Source organism: Antrostomus carolinensis, unplaced genomic scaffold (assembly GCF_000700745.2).
Source record: "Antrostomus carolinensis isolate BGI_N321 unplaced genomic scaffold, ASM70074v2 scaffold26215, whole genome shotgun sequence".
Taxonomy (NCBI): domain Eukaryota; kingdom Metazoa; phylum Chordata; class Aves; order Caprimulgiformes; family Caprimulgidae; genus Antrostomus; species Antrostomus carolinensis.
In genome coordinates, this window is record NW_010317459.1 from 4,550 (window position 1) to 21,978 (window position 17,429).

Genomic DNA, 17,429 nt, shown 5'->3' on the forward strand with positions numbered 1-17,429 from the left:
CCCAGAAAACATGGCAAAACTGTAGTAGCAGTTAGCAGCCTGCGACAGTAGTGTGTATCAGTGGGGCTGAACCAGCAAACGTTAACAGAGCTGAACACTGGGTGTATGCATGTGGCATAATACTGCAAGCCCCATTCAATTAGCATGTGACATCACTCCTCAAGTGCAGGATTTCATAGTTGAATAACATACTAAAAATGTTGAAAGTACAGAGGAAAGCACTTGCACAGGATGCAGGGAGAAGGAAAAGTGGAGGACAAAGAACCTGCACCCAGTTCTTGTTTGATTCCTGGTACTTTGTTTTATCACAGCTACAGTTCTCTTCAGAAGATAGTAATGACCTGGTGGATCGTGAGAAGACACCACTGAATATGTTTTCAAGTTCTTGGTACTATTGTTGTAGCCATGGTGACAAGTTTTTAGAGAGGTAATAATTTAATTAAATTGACTGATGGTTCTGGAGTGAAGTAAAAGCTGACAGGCTTTTGAGACCCACAAACCTGAAGAAGGCAAGTGTCTTCCAAATCTGTCAGTTGCTTTAGTAGGTCATTATGTCTCTGTAGAGATCTGAAAGACTTGTGCGTGCAACTTGTTTACATCTCAAAGCACTCTTCAATCTATAAGTACAAATCTAGAATCATAAATTCTTTTTATGGGAAAATGTGAAGTGGTTGCCAACTACAAATTAAGGTTGCTCTTTAATCTTTAGCCTGGAAGGCTCCCAGCAACTTGGGAAAGGGTGTGAATGTGCAGAGGGGAAAACTATAAAGGTGCTGAGGTTCCTTCTGCTTGAAGCACTGTAAACTCCATGCTTTATGGGAGCATGGAGAGGATGTGTGTATGGGAGAAGCTGCATTCCTGGTTGTGGGAGAGAGGCTGATCACAGCAGTTGTACCCAGCTGTGTACGTTACCTTACTACTCTCACAGTGGTGAAATCTCATGTGTATTTTGATGGGATTGTGCATCACTGACTTTGAAATGTTGACAGAAGCTGTGCCTTCCTGTATAGGAGACAGGCAGATGCAGCTTTCTCAGAAGGTACCATAGTAGGATTTTTTCTGCATGTGGTTGCTCTGGACACTGGTGTTTGTATTGATTGTCTCAATGTTAGAAATGTAAGTAGTGGCTGTTGGCCCTCTGCCTGTAGTATCTTGCAGTAGGCCTGCTTCTTTTTATTTTGTTGGGTGGGGGGGGGTTTTGTTGTTTTTTTCAACTTCACTTTGCAGTCTGGGGTATGAAAAATAACCAAATAATTGGTCTGAAAACATGAGAAAGCTGGGTCTCCACTAGAGGATCTGATCTGATGTGAGCCAATTAAAAAAACAAGTTTCATAAGCACAAGTTGCCTTTGTGTTTTACTGAAATCTTACTGCTTTTTGGAGAAAAGGAATTAAGCTTCTGCAGAAACTCTAGGAGAGAAGAGATTAAGAAATAGTGCTGTCAATGGAGGAGAAGAGATGTCTTAAATGGCAGTGCATGCTGTTAAAAATACCAGCTCCTACCCACTAATGATAGGCCAAGTTTTGCAAACTTAACAGGTTTCATCCTTTTTTTTTTTTTTCCTCATGCTTTGCCTTTGATGGGATTTGCCTTTGATGGCATGGTTGTGGGTGGAATGTCTGATACTCTTGGCTACAAAAAAATATATAGGTTCTTAAAATTACATTTGTTCTGGCCTGGAGCAGAGCTGTGTGGGTGTTGGATGTTTGAGACCTGGCATTCCTTTTGGTTAATCACCTTGTGTTATCAACAACTTTAAAGGAAGACTATTAATATCTAGCAGCTGACTTCATTATGTGGCATAGATCCATACTGCTGTAGATTTGATGCTTCGGTATATGAATCACCTATCTGGTGAAGGCAATGTTTGGATAATCAATCATCCAGAAATATATTCTGGACCAGAGACAAGTAATTATAAATGTTACTTATTATAGTCTCATCAATGACACAGTACTTAATGTCTTAAGCACATTAGAGTATTAGTTGATCAGAAATGCATTATCATCTGCTTAGGTGAGGTAATGTGGACCTTTTCCCGGGCAATACAGAAACATAGTACACTGTGCTAGGCTAGAATTTTAATTAACTGGTAAATTGGTTGTCCTATGCATATCTCAATAGCTGGAATATTTAAATTATGCTAACTGTCTAATGTCCTGTGTACTCATTTTGACAAATGTAAAAAAAAAAATCCATATAGAATTGGCTGAATACATGATAAATTGGGTGCTGCTGCTTATGCAGAGCTGGATTATCAGAAGTAATCGGTTTAATTTAAACCCATCTCATTTTAACTAAAAAAGGTTAGGGAGCAGCCACATGATCAGTTCAGCAAGCAGATCTAAGGAGGAAAGTAGTAATTTCCACTAATGCAGACAAGCAGGATAAAACACAGTGAATAGTCCCAGCTGATTCAGTAGGTTTTCATTAATTAGTCAAAGTGTAGTCTTAGTCCATTCAGCTACAGCCTTGTCAGAAAATGAGTGATTAATCTTGATTACATGAGGGAGAAGAAACTGCGAATTCTAGTTTGCATTTAATTTTAACACTTCGATAAGCACAAGCGGTACATTCATAGTTTGTACTTTAGCTAGAGGTCTTGTGTTGCAGTTCCACATGTGACTTATGACTATTTTGTTCATGGTCTTATCTGAATTTCTTTTCCAGGGAAAGCACGTGTGCAGCAGCTAGCAGAGAACACAAGATATTTCAGGAGACGACTGAAAGAGATGGGCTTTATCATCTATGGAAATGAAGATTCCCCTGTTGTGCCTCTGATGCTGTACATGCCAGCAAAAATTGGGTAGGTTTAACAGAATAAATTCTTATCCATCTTCTTTAAAGCTAGAGTGGTAAAAGAATATTAAGACTTCTCTAAACATAAGAAAAGACTGGTTTGATTTTTGCTTTTATGAACATTACTGAGTTTTATAAAACATGGAAACTTCCTATCTTGATAAAATCGAGGCTTACAGCTTGGGACAGCAAGAAAGCACTTCAGTGAGACAATTTTACCACTACATGCCATGTTTTAAAAGTTGGGGGGTTTTGGGGGTTTGTTTTTTGGTTTGGTTTTTTTTATTATTATTTTATGTAAAATGTGTGTATGTGCTAAAGAGAAGTTGAATTTGAATGGAAATTAACATTAAAAGTCACTGGAGGAATCTTTTAACCAGCTCCTGGATCAGAAGCAGCCAACATTTCCACAGATGAACTCTGAAAATTAAAAAAAGAAAAAGCAGAGGGGCAGGACATGATGGGACACAACAACCTGTATTTGATGAATCCCAAGTTTTTTGAGAGGTCTGGATTTAATAGCTCAGGTATTGTTATTGTAAATACTAATAGGAAACACATAGCTTTATAAATGCTTATGGACTTGTGGGCTGCTGTGTGTGGATAATTAAGGCTATAAAATTCTGCAAGCAGGAAATTAAAAAAAAAAAAAATAAAAATTTTTGCAACATAAACAAAATCCCAATTTCAATGACAGCTTGGCTTTGATAGCTGCTTTTCAGTGTCCATGTATGATGTAGTGCTCAAACAACACTTGCCAGTTTGGAAAGCATAGCTTCATTTAAGCCGTACCGAGCATCTCTAGTGCTCCTCTAGCTCAGGCTTCAGTCTGGCTAAGCACTGTGGTTCTGAGGAAACAAACATCTTAAGCACTCTGCATGAAGCCAGTTACAGTCTTCTTCCACCCTTGTCAGTATAACCACATTTAAAAGGCCTGTAACCTTCGTGCGTGCTGTAGAGTCTGCAGCGTGCGCCATCCAGCACACAGAGGCAGACTGTTTCTACCGCCCAGCTGCTCAACCACTCAGTACAATCTTTTCCCTGGAAAAGTTAATGGAAATGTTTATTAGCTGAGCAGTTGGGCCAGTAACTTACTTAAAAATGAGCAACAACACAGAGCTCTGAGAGTTGGCCCTTAAGATGTACATCAGGTCTACCTCATCCTTTCTTTGTCTCTTGTAGTCTGTTCTTAAAATAGTTTGAGAGTACTAAATGGACACAAAATTAAGTGTATTGGGATGCACCTATTTATAAGGAAAATAGTTATAGCAGAAAATTTAAAAACCTAGTAAAAAGATGTTATTTTTATACATCCTTATAAGGCTCTTAAGTTCATTGCTACTTGAGCCAGCAATGCATGGTCATAGCCCAGAAGGCCAGTAACTGTATTGCAGGGTCATAGCCAAGAAGGCCAGTAACCGTATCCTGGGCTACATCAAGAGAAGCGTGGCCAGCAGGTCGAGGGAGGTGATTCTGCCCCTCTACTCCGTTCTCATAAGGCCCCACCTGGAGTACTGTGTCCAGTTCTGGGGCCCCCAAGATAAAAAGGACATGGACCTACTGGAGCGAGTCCAGAGTAGGACCACGAGGATGATCCGAGGGCTAGAGCACCTCTCCTATGAGGACAGGCTGAAAGAGTTGGGGCTGTTCAGCCTGAAAAAGAGAAGGCTCCAGGGAGATCTTATAGCGGCCTTCCAGTACCTGAAGGGGCTACAAGAAAGCTGGGGAGGGACTTTTTACAAGGGCACGTAGCAATAGGATAAGGGGCAATGGTTATAAACTGGACAAGAGTAGATTTAGAATAGATATGAGGAAGAAATTCTTTCCTGTGAGGGTGGTCAGACACTGGCACAGGTTGCCCAGAGAAGCTGTGGATGCTCCTCCCTGGAAGCGTTCAAGGCCAGGTTGGATGAGGCTTTGAGCAACCTGATCTAGTGGAAGGTGTCCCTGCTCAGGGCAGGGGTTTTGGATCTTTAAGTTTGCTTCCAACCTATCCCATTCTATGATTCTCAAGATAAGGTCAGTTCAAAAAGGATTAACCATTTCCCGTGGCCTGTAGAAACATCCACAGTTGCACTGCCATTGTGGAAAGGATCTAGATCTTCATGCCTCTCATCGCATAAGTCACAGCCGCTAATTTCTTTAATCCCCATAAAAATGTGTTTTGTTGAAGATACCTTGTGACAGTTGTGTGAGGTTTTTGCACTTTTCTTTTAAAAATATTTGGCATCAGATTAGAGGATCTCAATTTACTGTGGCAATCCAATGGTTCCCATGATAGGCACTTAAGTGGTACATTCTATGTCATCATAATGTACTCTAACTGGATTAAATCAGTGAAAAGAAACCATTTTGAAACTGCAGAAGCATCTGCTTTGGGGGATTGCAGCATGGAGGATTCCTTGTACAGTCAAACTTCTAAGCCAAAATCCCTGTTTCCTATCAGAAGGATTTCCAAGCTTAAGTTACAAAATCATTTAGACACAGCCTGCTAAAAGACCACATACAACCTTTCAGCTTTGTTAGAACTTCATACAGTGAAACCTTTTGAGAATGACCACCTTGAGATTTAATTTAAAAAAAGGCTTTTGTCAACAGGCATTCTGCCTCTAAAAGCAAGCACTGGAAGCTCCAGCTTGTGGTTTTGCAGGCTTGCTTCAGTAAAGGCCTGTATGGGTTAACATACTGAGACCTTCGTGCTGCTGCTGCTTTGCCTCCACTGGTATAACTCTGATCTTTCTTGTTCTCTCTGGCAGTGCGTTTGGGCGTGAGATGCTGAAGCGCAACATCGGTGTTGTGGTTGTGGGCTTCCCTGCCACCCCCATCATCGAGTCCAGAGCCAGATTCTGTTTGTCTGCAGCTCATACCAAAGAGATGCTTGATACGGTAAATGTCTCATCTTGTCTTCCTTTTGCTTATGCTTTCTGTAAACAGATGCAACAATTGTCTGGTTTTTGTAGACTGGTTCAATGTTTAGTACACAAACTAGTTGAACCTCATGTTCAAAGCCTTGTGTAGTAGAGCTGGCAGTGACTCCATCTCTTTCCTTGCTTCAGCAATGCAGAGTGTCTGCCTACAGTAAATCTCAGGGAGCTTCTTTTCCTATTTTAAATTAAAGGAATGAGACTGTCTCTCTCGCTTGACAATGTTTTTTTTTCCCCTCTTAAGAGGCTCTACCTTCCACTGGATCTTTTAGAAGGAAAAAATTCTGCTTCTTGTGACCCTAGATGCAGAAAGTGAGGAAAAAAAGCCTGAGAACCTCCAAAACTTCAATGTTCTTCTCAAAAGCAAGTGCAAACCTCAGCATGATAGCCAGTGAGAATTTTTATTTCAGAGATTACTGTTCCAGTTCTTGTTTACAGTTTCACAGCACTGTATCTTGAATGATCCTGTCCTAAGTAAGTCTTTGTCACATGCAGTGCCTACTGACTCCTGCCTGCCCTGTGTTCCAGCAGGAACGGAGGCCCCCTCTAAGGAGGCCTTCATCATAGTTAGGAGATGCTGTTTCAAAAATTAAGGATGGAAGTTACTCTCTGAATAATATAATTGAAAGGGGATTATATGAATAAGCCTGGCTGTCTTTGTTATGTTTCAGTGTGGTAACTACATTAATTTTTGAGCCTTCTGAATAATCCTTTTTGGTGGACATGGACATGGACATGTACATGTCTTAGGCTCTGTCAAAGTTCTCCATTGCATTTTTTGCCCTGTTTGCTGTTCTGTGACTCAGAACCTAAGCTAGGTTGAGTCACAACCTTGGACTTCAGGAGAGCAGACTCTGTCCTGTTCAGAGACCTGCTTGAAAGAATCGCATAGAATATAGTCCCAAAGACAGGAGGTGTCCAGGAGAGCTGTTTGGTTTTTTTTGTTTGTGTGTTTTTTTGGTGTGTGTTTGTTTGTTTGTTTTTTACCCCCCTGAAGAATGGTCCATCCTGACTTACATGAGAGCAAATGTAGTGGGAAGCCTACAAGGATGAAGAAACAAACAAAAACATAAAATGAAAACTTACAAGAGGTGGAAGCAGGGACAAGTGACCCAGGAGGAATAGAGACACAGTCCTGAGTGTGGAGTCAGCAAAGCCAAAGCCTGGAGCTCAGTTTGTCAAAGGACATGAAATGCAGCAGGAATTTGTCCCCATCTTTCTTATGAGCCTCCTTTAATTACTGAAAGGCCGCAATTGAGGCCTTTTTCCAGATCTTACTAATTGATCAAAATAACATGTGTTCCACAGTTGATTATTCCATTAACAGAAACTCTACATTAGTGACCACAAATGAACTTGACTGATCAGGTTGGATGTGCACACCAAACATCACAGCAGTAGTATTGCCCAACCTTGTTGTAGCAAATAAAATAGTATTTGTATTAACAGGATAAGTCTGGTTTCTTCATACTGCCCTGATCTATGTGTCATTTAAACTGTAGATTCTCTAGAGCAGTCAGGATCTCTGTACAGCAGTGAGCAAGCACAACAGTCTTAGCTTATGTCACTGGGTGTATTGACACAAATGAGGGAGCAGTAACTTCTGGCCAGGTGGACATGGGGGGATGAATGGGAAGGAGGTGGGAGGAAGGAAAAGAAAGAAAACTGAAGTCTCTGAAATCATATTGCTGTAAACTGAGCTGCAGCTGAAACAGTGCAAATGTGATGTGCTGGCACTACCTGAGCAATCATGCAGTCTTGCTGTTGGTTAGATTCTTGGTCTTCTCTCTTAGTGACTAGCTGGAGTCTTTACCATAACAAGCTCCTTTTGCAGGGTCTATATAAGTACTATTCCTGTTCTCTTCCAAAACCAATCTGTAACTTTTATTACTCTGCTTAAAAAAGCTCTTTTCCTGTCAATTCACTGACAAGTCTTTCTGCTTTTCAGAAAATGTAGGTGCTAAATGCTCTAAATCAAGGAAATGGTTGTTCAATATATTAGGGCTTGTCTGCCTAAGAAAATTAATCCAGGACCAAATGAGGTGTGAGTTCTGAAGTGAATGAAGAAATCCTGATTTAGCTCAGTATGTGAAGGCTTTGTCCTAAGTTAATGTAATCCACTTTAAGGTTCAAAACAGTTGCATGCTTTGAACCCAGAACAGTGGCAAGAGGACTTAATAAGTGTGAGTCTTTGTGTCAGTGACTTTGTGTTGTGTTTTCTTGTGATGCAATGAAAGGAGATTGATTTCAGGCAGCTAATCATTAAGGCAGTGCTCAGATCTGATCCCTCTGCTAAACTGTAGCAACAATATCCAGGAGGAAAAAAGAATTTAAATGAATAGACTTGGAGAGAGCTGGCCGAGAGCTTCTTCAAGTCAGTGACAGAGAGGAGAACTTGGTAGCCCATCTGTGCATGCATGGATGCTAACTATTAGGTTTTTTCCTAAATAAGATTTAGCCAGGTTTGGAGCACAGGAAAGAGAAACTTGTCTTGTAAATGCTGTTATTTGTAATGCTTCCTTGTTCTTATTAAATAAACCCACACGATGGGGAACAGTTCTCAGTTACAATTTTAACCGTTTTATGTAAATAAAACTTCCTTGCCCAAAAATATTTGGCTCAGGATCAGAGTGAAGTTCCTCATAACCTGCATCCCTGTGGGCCGATGCTTTCTTTTCAGTGATGAAAAATATATTACACTCTCCTGAAGTCAGAGTTCACCAGTGCCATTTCCGTTGTACTCTTTGCTGGTCACATGGTCCTTTTTGTTTTAAATTAATAAAATCCTAAATCTGCATTCAAGAATAACAGTTAACAGACTCTTTCAACAGAAATTCAACCTTAAATTGTTTCCATATGGGATCTCTACTTAAAGCTCTGGCAAACTGTGCCCACGCTTTTGTTTTGTTTTGTTTTTACTGAGATCCAACTTCTGGGTTTGTCATTCCCCCAGATTTTAGAGTGGAGAGGTTCTTGCTGCCAGATATAACAAGCATGAGGGGCCATTGTTTAAAGAAACAAAATCCTGAACTATCCATCTAGGAAGGAAAAGCATGTAGAGATATTAACCCCCATCTGCCAACTATTCTCAAGAGACAGGCATTTGACCCAGAACATGTATAAACTGGAGTATTAATGCTGAATTAGTGGCATTCTGAAGGAATGCTGAATGTACCTCTCTGAATAAATTTACAGTTCAAGGGAGTGCAGAATGCCAATGTCCGAGTTCAAAAATCACACTAGACTTCCAAGTCATCTTCTGAATTCATTTCTTTGTCACTTGCCTATATAAGATAAGTACCATTGTGTACTGATTTATTCTGTAACTTGTTCCAGGAGTGTTCTGTAGAGAAATGGATTGAAGCTTAGAGTTTGGCTTTTAACAAACCCTATTGTGAACCAGTGTCTTATCAAAGAGATTGCAACATAAAGAAAGTATGATTAACTGAGCCGGGACTTTCCTCATTGCTTACCCTAGCAGATGTTTGATCTCTGGTAAACTTTGTAGCATTTGCATTCAGGTCAAAAGGGTGAAAGGTTTTGTTAGCTCACTAGCAGTGTTCTGGGCCATCAGTTGCCTGAGTGTTGCCTTTATGGCAACCTCAGCCGGTGGGACTTGAATTCTAGGGAGAAGATGCTTGGGATCCTACCAGAATAACTTTTTTTCATTCCTTAGGTTGGCTGGCAAAAATCTCCTATGCAGTGTTGTTTACGATACAGAACTTGCATCTCTAGTTGTATATGGACAATGCAATTTAACCAAATGTAGATTTAACAAATGCATCAGTAGAACTTGTTAGCACAATATTGCAGTTTGCCTTTCGCTATCTTGCAATTTAAAAAACACAGTAGGTCAGACATGGTATACTAACACACCTGTTTTCATACTGAATGATACATAAAGAGGAGTCAACCTTCCATGTACTTTTTTTTTTTTCCTGCTTCAGCTTTATTACTTCCAGTAAGGGAGGAACATTGTTCTCAGTTTTTCTGTCTATGAATAGTCATGGATTTTTTTGGGGGGTTGACTGTGAAATTTGAGTTAGTATTGTCGGATATTATGATCCTGCCTTGAAAGTGGAATAGTCAGGTGGGTGCAGAACCGCTGTCAGTTAAGTGACCAATGCTGCTCACTTGGTCTTGAGATTTCTGAATGCTAAAATCAAAACCAAATCACCTCTGAAGCTACAGACTTTCTAACACAGTAAAATCTTACTTAAGTAAAAAGGCTGTCAGAGTAGTCTGCAGGTATGCAAAAAGGAAGATGTGATGATAACTTCCTCACCTCTGTTTCCTCTGCTGATCTACTGTGCTCTCTTTCTCAGGCTTTAAAAGAAATCAATGAAGTTGGGGACCTTTTGCAACTGAAATATTCCCGTCACCGTTTGGTACCTCTCTTGGACCGGCCATTTGACGAGACAACATATGAAGAAACAGAAGACTGAACTCCCTCCATGTGCCTTGGTGAGAGGGACACACTCTGTGGGACACTCCGTGGCACGCAGGCTGCAGCGTCCATGAACAACACGCTTATGACTGCTTAGCATAAGAGACATTTCCTCACAATACTGAAGTGGCCACATCAGTTCTAAATGGCATTTTGTAAATAGGGAGAGGAGGAAAAAAAAAAAGCTTTGATTCCTGTGTCTTCAGGGTCTTGGCCCTAGAGGTGCTTAGCTTTATTTTTCTTGTTGCTTTTTTTATTTATTTGCCTCAATGAGTTCACAGCAACCCAAGTTGGCTGTGGCTGATCAGCTCAGACTTGTGTGCACCATTAGCCTCCCAAATGCTGGCTGAGATGTTGTGAGCATGTGTGACGCTGGCATGGCAGCATTTCCAGGGTCGCTGCTAGGTGTCTGATCTTCCCAGAAAGGAGTGAGTTGACCTGTCTGTTCTTGGAGACTTCCTGGAGAAACTATTGATTGCTAACTTTGACATATTTAACAAGATGGATAATCAACCAAAGTTGGGGTTTTTTGTTGGTTTTTTTTTTTCTTTTTGCAGTTACTTGTGTTTAAAACTTGAATTTAGCATTTTTAAAATAAATATGTTGTTGGCATGTCACTGACAGGACCATTGTTCCCAAACTTTATTTAGTTTTGTAAGCCATAGGCAGAAAGACTTTTGGGACTCTAGCCTCTTTTTCTTCCCAGTATGGATACCAGATTCTCCTGGCTTTGCCACTAATTGTCCTCTTGATATAGGGTAAGTGATGGAGAGGGGCATTTTGTTTTGTTTTTAAATGGGATGTGTTTTGTGTTCCTTCTGACCTACTTCTGTTAAAAAAAAAAAAAGGTGGTTTTAGTTGTAGTGTATTGCTTTCTCATCTTCAGGTTAATTTCCTTTGCTTTAGAATTATCATAAAATCGTGAACAAGTCACTGCTACGTTCTAGAAGGGTGCTCTTGGGATTAAGCAAACCATAGCAAGCCTTGTGCTTCTTGTTAAGACCAGAACCCTCAGTAAGCAGGCCTATGCAGTGGATGACTATTAGGAGAACCACTTACTTCATGCAGATCTGTGAAAGACTGGTTGCTACCCTTTGCCATGATAATTGAGTGTTTCTTGTCGTATATGAGGTGTTCTTCATTGGCCTTATTGCACAAGGCTTTTATGCAAAGAGTATAGACAGCTTGGATCTTGTATCATGGATTCCATTTTGGCTAACCAAAAAAGTCTGAGTTGGCAGCTGCATGTGTAGACCTTCACTGAAGAGTGAATGTCCTCACAGTTGCATTTAGTTTGCGATCTTTATTTGTTTGCACTTCTATTGCTGTGAGATCAGATTAATGTTCACTGAGCCAGTTGCTGTTTGCAGTCTTTATTTGCAAGTTCCACATTGTCTTACTCTGATGAAAATTTAAACTAGACACCTTTGCTTTAGCACACCTTAGAGGTGGTCTGCCACTTAGTCATTGCATCTTGAATTCTTTCAGTGAACAGAATGGATCATTAAGGAGGTAACAAAAATTTTATAACAGGAGTCAGTTGCAATATAGTTTGTTTCTGTATTTTATACCTTGGACATGTAGGCTTTCTGCAAAGATAGTAAAGCTTTCGCATCGTGTCAGTTGGGTTGGGCCAGCTCTTCAGTTTGGCTTAGCATGATGCTTTTTGCAGGTGACTGGAGTTTTTTTTAAACAGATTCTTCATCATAATGCTAAAGCAGAGTGTAACTCAAAGCTATTTGCCTGGTGCTGCAAAAAAATTAATAATTTTTAAGTTCTTCTATGTTCATACTGCAACTAACAGGGAAGGAGTGCTTTGGTCACTAGAACCAAGCAGTTCTGCAAATACATCTGGTGATTTAAAGGCAAATTGGCTTTTGTTTTATAGAATATCTATCTTCCTGTGCTTATACATATAGTTCCATTTTAATGTAACAAAACTTCAAAACACTGATTCAGTTTTTATCCATTGTTTTACAGAAATTTAATTAGATGAGAAGAACTAAAATTGACTGTTTCAAAATAGGTCCAGATAACTGTTTCTGTCTCAGTCCACTAAAGTCAATTTGCTTGCCTTCTGGAGCAAAGTGTGTGCACAGTCCAAGAAGTCTGTAAACTGTATGTGCAACTTTGATAGCTATGGAGTAGTCTCATTTGTTCAGACACAGAGTGAGTAAACTGCAGTTACATGAGCTTACTTTCTCACCTGTGTTCTGCCCAGGACTAGCTCTAACATTCCAGCAGATGACCTGCTTTCTGACTTTAAGAAGCTTTACCTCAAAGAATTACTGCTTTTTTTTTCTTTCTTTCTTTCTGGATTGTAGTAGGGAACAAGAGGAGGTTAGTGCAGGAAGCCCTGACTCCAGCCCTGGTCCTGCTGACTTGATCATGAAACAGTTTAAGATGGGACAAAACCAACCAACCTGAAGGCATAGGCATGGGTCAGTAGGGAGCTGTTTTGAGCATTCCCAGGTGTACAGCATGCTTGTGTCCGCTGTGTAATCAAGTGGCTTTGAAAACTGTGATGTATTGAGTTAGAAGTGGGTTAGTGTAGGTTCTACAAGTCTTGAGTCTTAATCTTGCTCTGGGATTCAGTTTTAGGGCAGCTTGTCTTTAGAAGGGAGAAGAATATCTGTATGAAACTCAGTAATTCACATAACTCCTGTATAACACTTCTGAAATTGTTCAGTGTTTTAAAGTTACTGGTCCCCATTGGGAGTCCAGTTGCACTTGTTGAGGAAATCGTGTTCAGGTTAAACTTCTGCCATTTGGTATCTTTCTGCTGTGTCCCACTGTCTGCATATGACTCTGAATTCCGGGTTCCAAAGACATTTCAGAAATCATTCAGGCAGTTCAGTCCTATTTGCAAACTGCTTGGTTACATTTCAGCCCTGCCATATCCTTTTTTGGAAGCAACTTCCCCCCAGCCCCAGGAGGCCTTTTATTCAAGGGAACCTGTTTTGCCAAAGTCTGGTACCTGTTGAAACTGCTTCTGAAGAAGTAAGAAGTTACAAGTCCAAGATTTCACATTTTTAAGTCAGTAATTCACTGAGCATGAAAGCCAGGAAAATCTTTTCACATCTACTAAAAAAATTCTGCTCCCACGACCGAAGGAGCAGACCACTGCTGGTTTGTACTAGGCAAACCTACAGCACATATGCTGTCACGGTATGTGTAGGATGGATTGCTGCTTTGATATTTATGTACTGACCAGAAATCTGTCTCCTTTTTGTCCTGGCAGTAGAAGTGAATGAAAGAACCAATCTTGAAAGATCACAAAAGAAGAAAAGCTGCTTAAGAAATAGACTTCAGTCCCTGCCAACTTTTCTGAGACATTCTAATTGAAAATGACTCCTGGTATTTCTTAAGAGATGCAAAATTCAAAAGAAAATGAAGGCTGCTTTTGAACAAAGGATTTTGCCCTGTACTGTACATTGGCTAAATTTACTCATAAATATACAATAGTTACTTTCCCAGTACCTCTCTGAAGAACTTGGCAAGCAAGAATTTGCCTCTGCTGAGCAGAGTGAAGATTTAGAACCATTATAGTTTTCAAGGCTGACAGCCATATTCTTTTACTCTTAAGAAAATTGTGAAGCTCCTATTACTGAGCATCAGCAAAGAGTGAGAGATCTGCTTGTTAGAAACTGGCCTTCCTAACTAGACCTTTGTCTTAAGGAGCCCGATTCATAATTTTTCTTTAGCTCTTTGGCAGAGAAGAAACCAAGGGGGTTTGTGTCAAAATATTCAGGGCTTGCTTTTTTTTTGCTTTTTTTACACAAGACAAACTTTTGTATAGTATCTGTGTATATGGTCTATTTAACTCTTTGTTTAGTTTCTGTATTTTTTTCCCTTTTAAGTAGCATCCTTAAAGAGCTGTTCTGGTTCTCGGGTTACTAGTGTAGCACACTTCCACTTTAGGCAAAGACTCAGGAGTGAATTGACCAAACATCTTAACTCTGATGAAGTTGTTCAGCGAGGGAATTGTATCATCCATCCTCCTTTTGTTGTTTCCTCTAAGAGTGCAGAAGTGGTACCCCCTGTCAGAGCTGCACCTTCACACAGAGCAGGAAAAGGAAGCGTGCCTGCGAAATCAGTGACCCAGTCCTGTGCTGTGTGGATGAAGGACTGATAGAGCAGAGATGGAGAAGAGGGGCAGTCAATCCTCACTTACTCTTGGCTGTACAGGGATCTTTCATGTGTACTTGAACAAGTATCCCTAAGACAGGAACACAACTTTCAATGCCCAAAGGGATGCTCCTCTAAAACTTTATCACACCAAGTAAATACTTCCTCTCCTTCTGTACAAATTTTAATTTCTTTACCTCTGAAAAGTATGTGGCTTACAGCTGTTTGCTTGTCCAGAAGTCATGTTAATAATTCAGGCAGGTCATAGGAAAGGTAGGAGGAAAGCCATGCTCATGAGCTCTCCTTTTCATCCCAGAGAACACCTTACAGCATTGGATCTGGAGCTCCCTTGCTGCATCACAGAGAAGGAAACTTGCGGAGATTTATAAAGTTTATATGTACAGTTTATACATATTATTTTTACAGTTTATACTCAGCCTGTGGAAGTGTCAGGCATGCTGGGATCTGTGTGGGTGGCACCTTCTGCACAGAGATCTGAGGTACCTGCTGTCTGTTCTGTTGTAACACTAGTGAGGCAGTGAGCTGTCTGGGAATGCCGTGTGAGCCCTCAGCAAGTGCATCTCTGGCTTCGGTGCTGGACCTGGCACCCAAGTGGTATTGGACCACGGTTTGGGAGCAGCACCAGTCATTTGACCTGTGTAACTTGAACATAATTTTAAAAGAAGGAAAGAAAAGAACAGAAAAAACCCAAACCAACAAACAACCAAACCTCAGATGCCATTGTGATGGCTTGTATTCCTGTAAACATCCCCAGCCTCGCAGTTGTTCACCTGTTCTAAGGATTTGGACATGAAGCTGGTGCACAACAACCATCAAGTGTTTGTGTGAAGCATTGTGCTTTATCTTCCACTAAAAAGAGAGGTTTGGTGCAAACATTAGAGCTGTTGTGTTTACATCCCCAGAAGGGGCTGGGTGAAGGAGATGATGGCTGTGGTGTGTGTTAAAGGCCTTAAACTGTGACTCGTGGTATGAAGAATTGAAATTAAAGCTGACCTTGAAGAATGCAGTGGATTTTAATTCATGGAAGAATATTCTGTGCTCTTAGTTAAGCAATACATACTGCTGTTTTCTTGGGAGGGAGGGAGAGGTTCGACTCAATTTGTGCTTGACCCTGGATAGCAACTCTTTAAGGAGGTGTCTGTACATGAAAGCCAAAAATAGCGCAGTTCTCTGCACCGATGTTCCTGGGCTGCTGAAAGCAGGAGAATTATTGAGAGGGTCAGGGACTTCAGAAGCAGTGGCAGCTAGCAAATTAATTTCCTCAATAGTAGGTGAACAGGTCTCACTTGAATATGTCAAGGGTTGGTGCCGTTCCAGAATACCCATGGTGAAGTGAAACATGCACCAAACCGTCTGACCGCTGTGAAGCGTTCGCGTTTTCTGCAAAATCTCATCCTGTTCAGACAGTATTTCTGCTACCCCCTAACGGTAATCAAGCTAAATGCATCTCCTGCCTTCCGATATTGGTAACTTCCGAACAGTTTGAGAGCGATCAGAGGAACATTGGAGCCTGAGGCTTTAGGCTAGCAGCCCCAAAGCCAATGGTGGCCCACATTTCCATAAGCCCTGGGCAGAATTACCAAGTCACAGCACTTCGTCTTAAATTGCACTGTATTCTTATGCCTCTGTGTTGCTATATAATGTACATATATATTGGATTTTTTTGTAGATAAGACATTTTAGATAAAATTTTTAAATGGGCTCCCCCAAAAATATTTTATGCCAGATGTCTAATTTTTTTTACACTTGGGATTAACATGAAGTTGGATGCTCTGTGGGCAGGGAGAAGATAAATGGATGGTACATTGGCTTTAAAAAGGTAACAATGCATGTATAAAAAAAAAAAGATAAAAACAAACACTGGAGAAAAAACTGCTTGGGAAAAAATCCATTCAAATATATTCTATGTTCTGCATAATAAAGACTTTAAAAAAATTATATTGTTTTGGTTTTGGTTTTTTTTCGTAATGGTAATGAAGCTTTTCACCTGTTAGGGAGACCAAACCCTCTTCCCTTTCCTTCTCAATCCCTCTATCTCTACCCCTCACAAAAAAACCGCAAACCCCAAGTTTCATACTGGAATGGCTGGGTAAAATTGTAGCCTGTTTGAGAGCTCACGTAGATCAGTGTTCCCCTCTAGCCTTGGACTCCAGAGCCAGGAAACCTTGCCTATGAGATGGATGATTGACTGTTTCTCATCAGTCTGGGGCCCATCCTACAGCAGCAGCCCCGATGTGCAGTCTGGAGAAGCTGCGTCTGTTGTGGGGAGAGTTCTGCAGCCGTTAGGGCTGTTCCTGCCCTGCAGCCAGTGCCCGCCGTAGCTCTGTGCCCACCAGGTAAAGCTGGCTCTGCTGCAGTCAGGCTGCTGCCCTTGGGTGCTGGTAGAGTCCCAGGCTGCTATCAGCTGTCCTGCTGCTAATGAGATGTTTGAAAGGGCTTCTTGATCCATCTCGCATGGGGTTCTTGACCTCACATCTGTCTTACAGTCTGTGCCTTGTTTTAAATGTTTCCTTCCATTCATCTCAGCCATAACTTTGCATAAACCAGATGTTGGTATCTGAAAAGGAGGTGCAGGTCCTGTTTTCAGCTGTGGGTGCACAAACAGGCCCAGGTGATTTGTGGGGTTGTGCTAAGGCTGCTGTAGAAATGCTGGACTCTATTTTTCCCTGGTAGCTGTCCCTTTCTGGAGTCTCTGCCAGCACTGGCACTTTTCCTCAGTGGGCTGCAAAACCTCCTTTCAGTGTCTTTCCCCTAATAATTCCTTCATAATAATTTCCCTAATAATTTCCTTTACAGGCTGATGAATGCCTGGGGAGATCCTGGAAAAGGTGCTCTCTCGACCCCAACTAAATAGCCACACCATCTTCCCAACGGTCTTTGGGGGCTAGAAAAGATGCTGCCGGCGCAGGAGAGAGCAGATCAAAGATGATTTGAGTGATGGAAACTTCCTCCCGCAGCTCGGGAACAGCCGGAGCTTTCACGGGGGAGCACAGAGCCCCGTTTCTGTGCGGGGAGCGGCCCCGGCGCTGCAGCCCGCGGCCCCGCTCGGAGAAGGGGAGGGGGCGGCCGTGGCAAGCGGCATCCGGCTCCGCGCACGAAAGCTTTTCTC

General features: G+C 41.3%; 1 protein-coding gene across 1 annotated transcript; it reads left to right on the forward strand.

Annotated features, from left to right (window-relative positions):
• Positions 1–2,670: 2,670 nt before the first annotated feature.
• LOC104525441 (serine palmitoyltransferase 2-like) lies at positions 2,671–10,788 on the forward strand. The gene is made up of 3 exons (XM_010168596.1): positions 2,671–2,807; positions 5,557–5,686; positions 10,050–10,788. The coding sequence occupies exons 1-3, from the start codon at positions 2,734–2,736 to the stop codon at positions 10,167–10,169; spliced, it is 324 nt and encodes a 107-aa protein (XP_010166898.1). The 5' UTR covers positions 2,671–2,733; the 3' UTR covers positions 10,170–10,788.
• Positions 10,789–17,429: the final 6,641 nt, after the last annotated feature.

Excerpts from the sequence above, each read along its gene's own strand:
- LOC104525441 (XM_010168596.1), top strand. The coding sequence starts at position 2,734 with ATGGGCTTTATCATCTATGGAAATGAAGATTCCCCTGTTGTGCCTCTG. Across the intron at positions 2,808-5,556 it reads TACATGCCAGCAAAAATTGG|TGCGTTTGGGCGTGAGATGC; the intron begins GTAGGTTTAACA and ends TCTCTCTGGCAG. Across the intron at positions 5,687-10,049 it reads CCAAAGAGATGCTTGATACG|GCTTTAAAAGAAATCAATGA; the intron begins GTAAATGTCTCA and ends TCTCTTTCTCAG.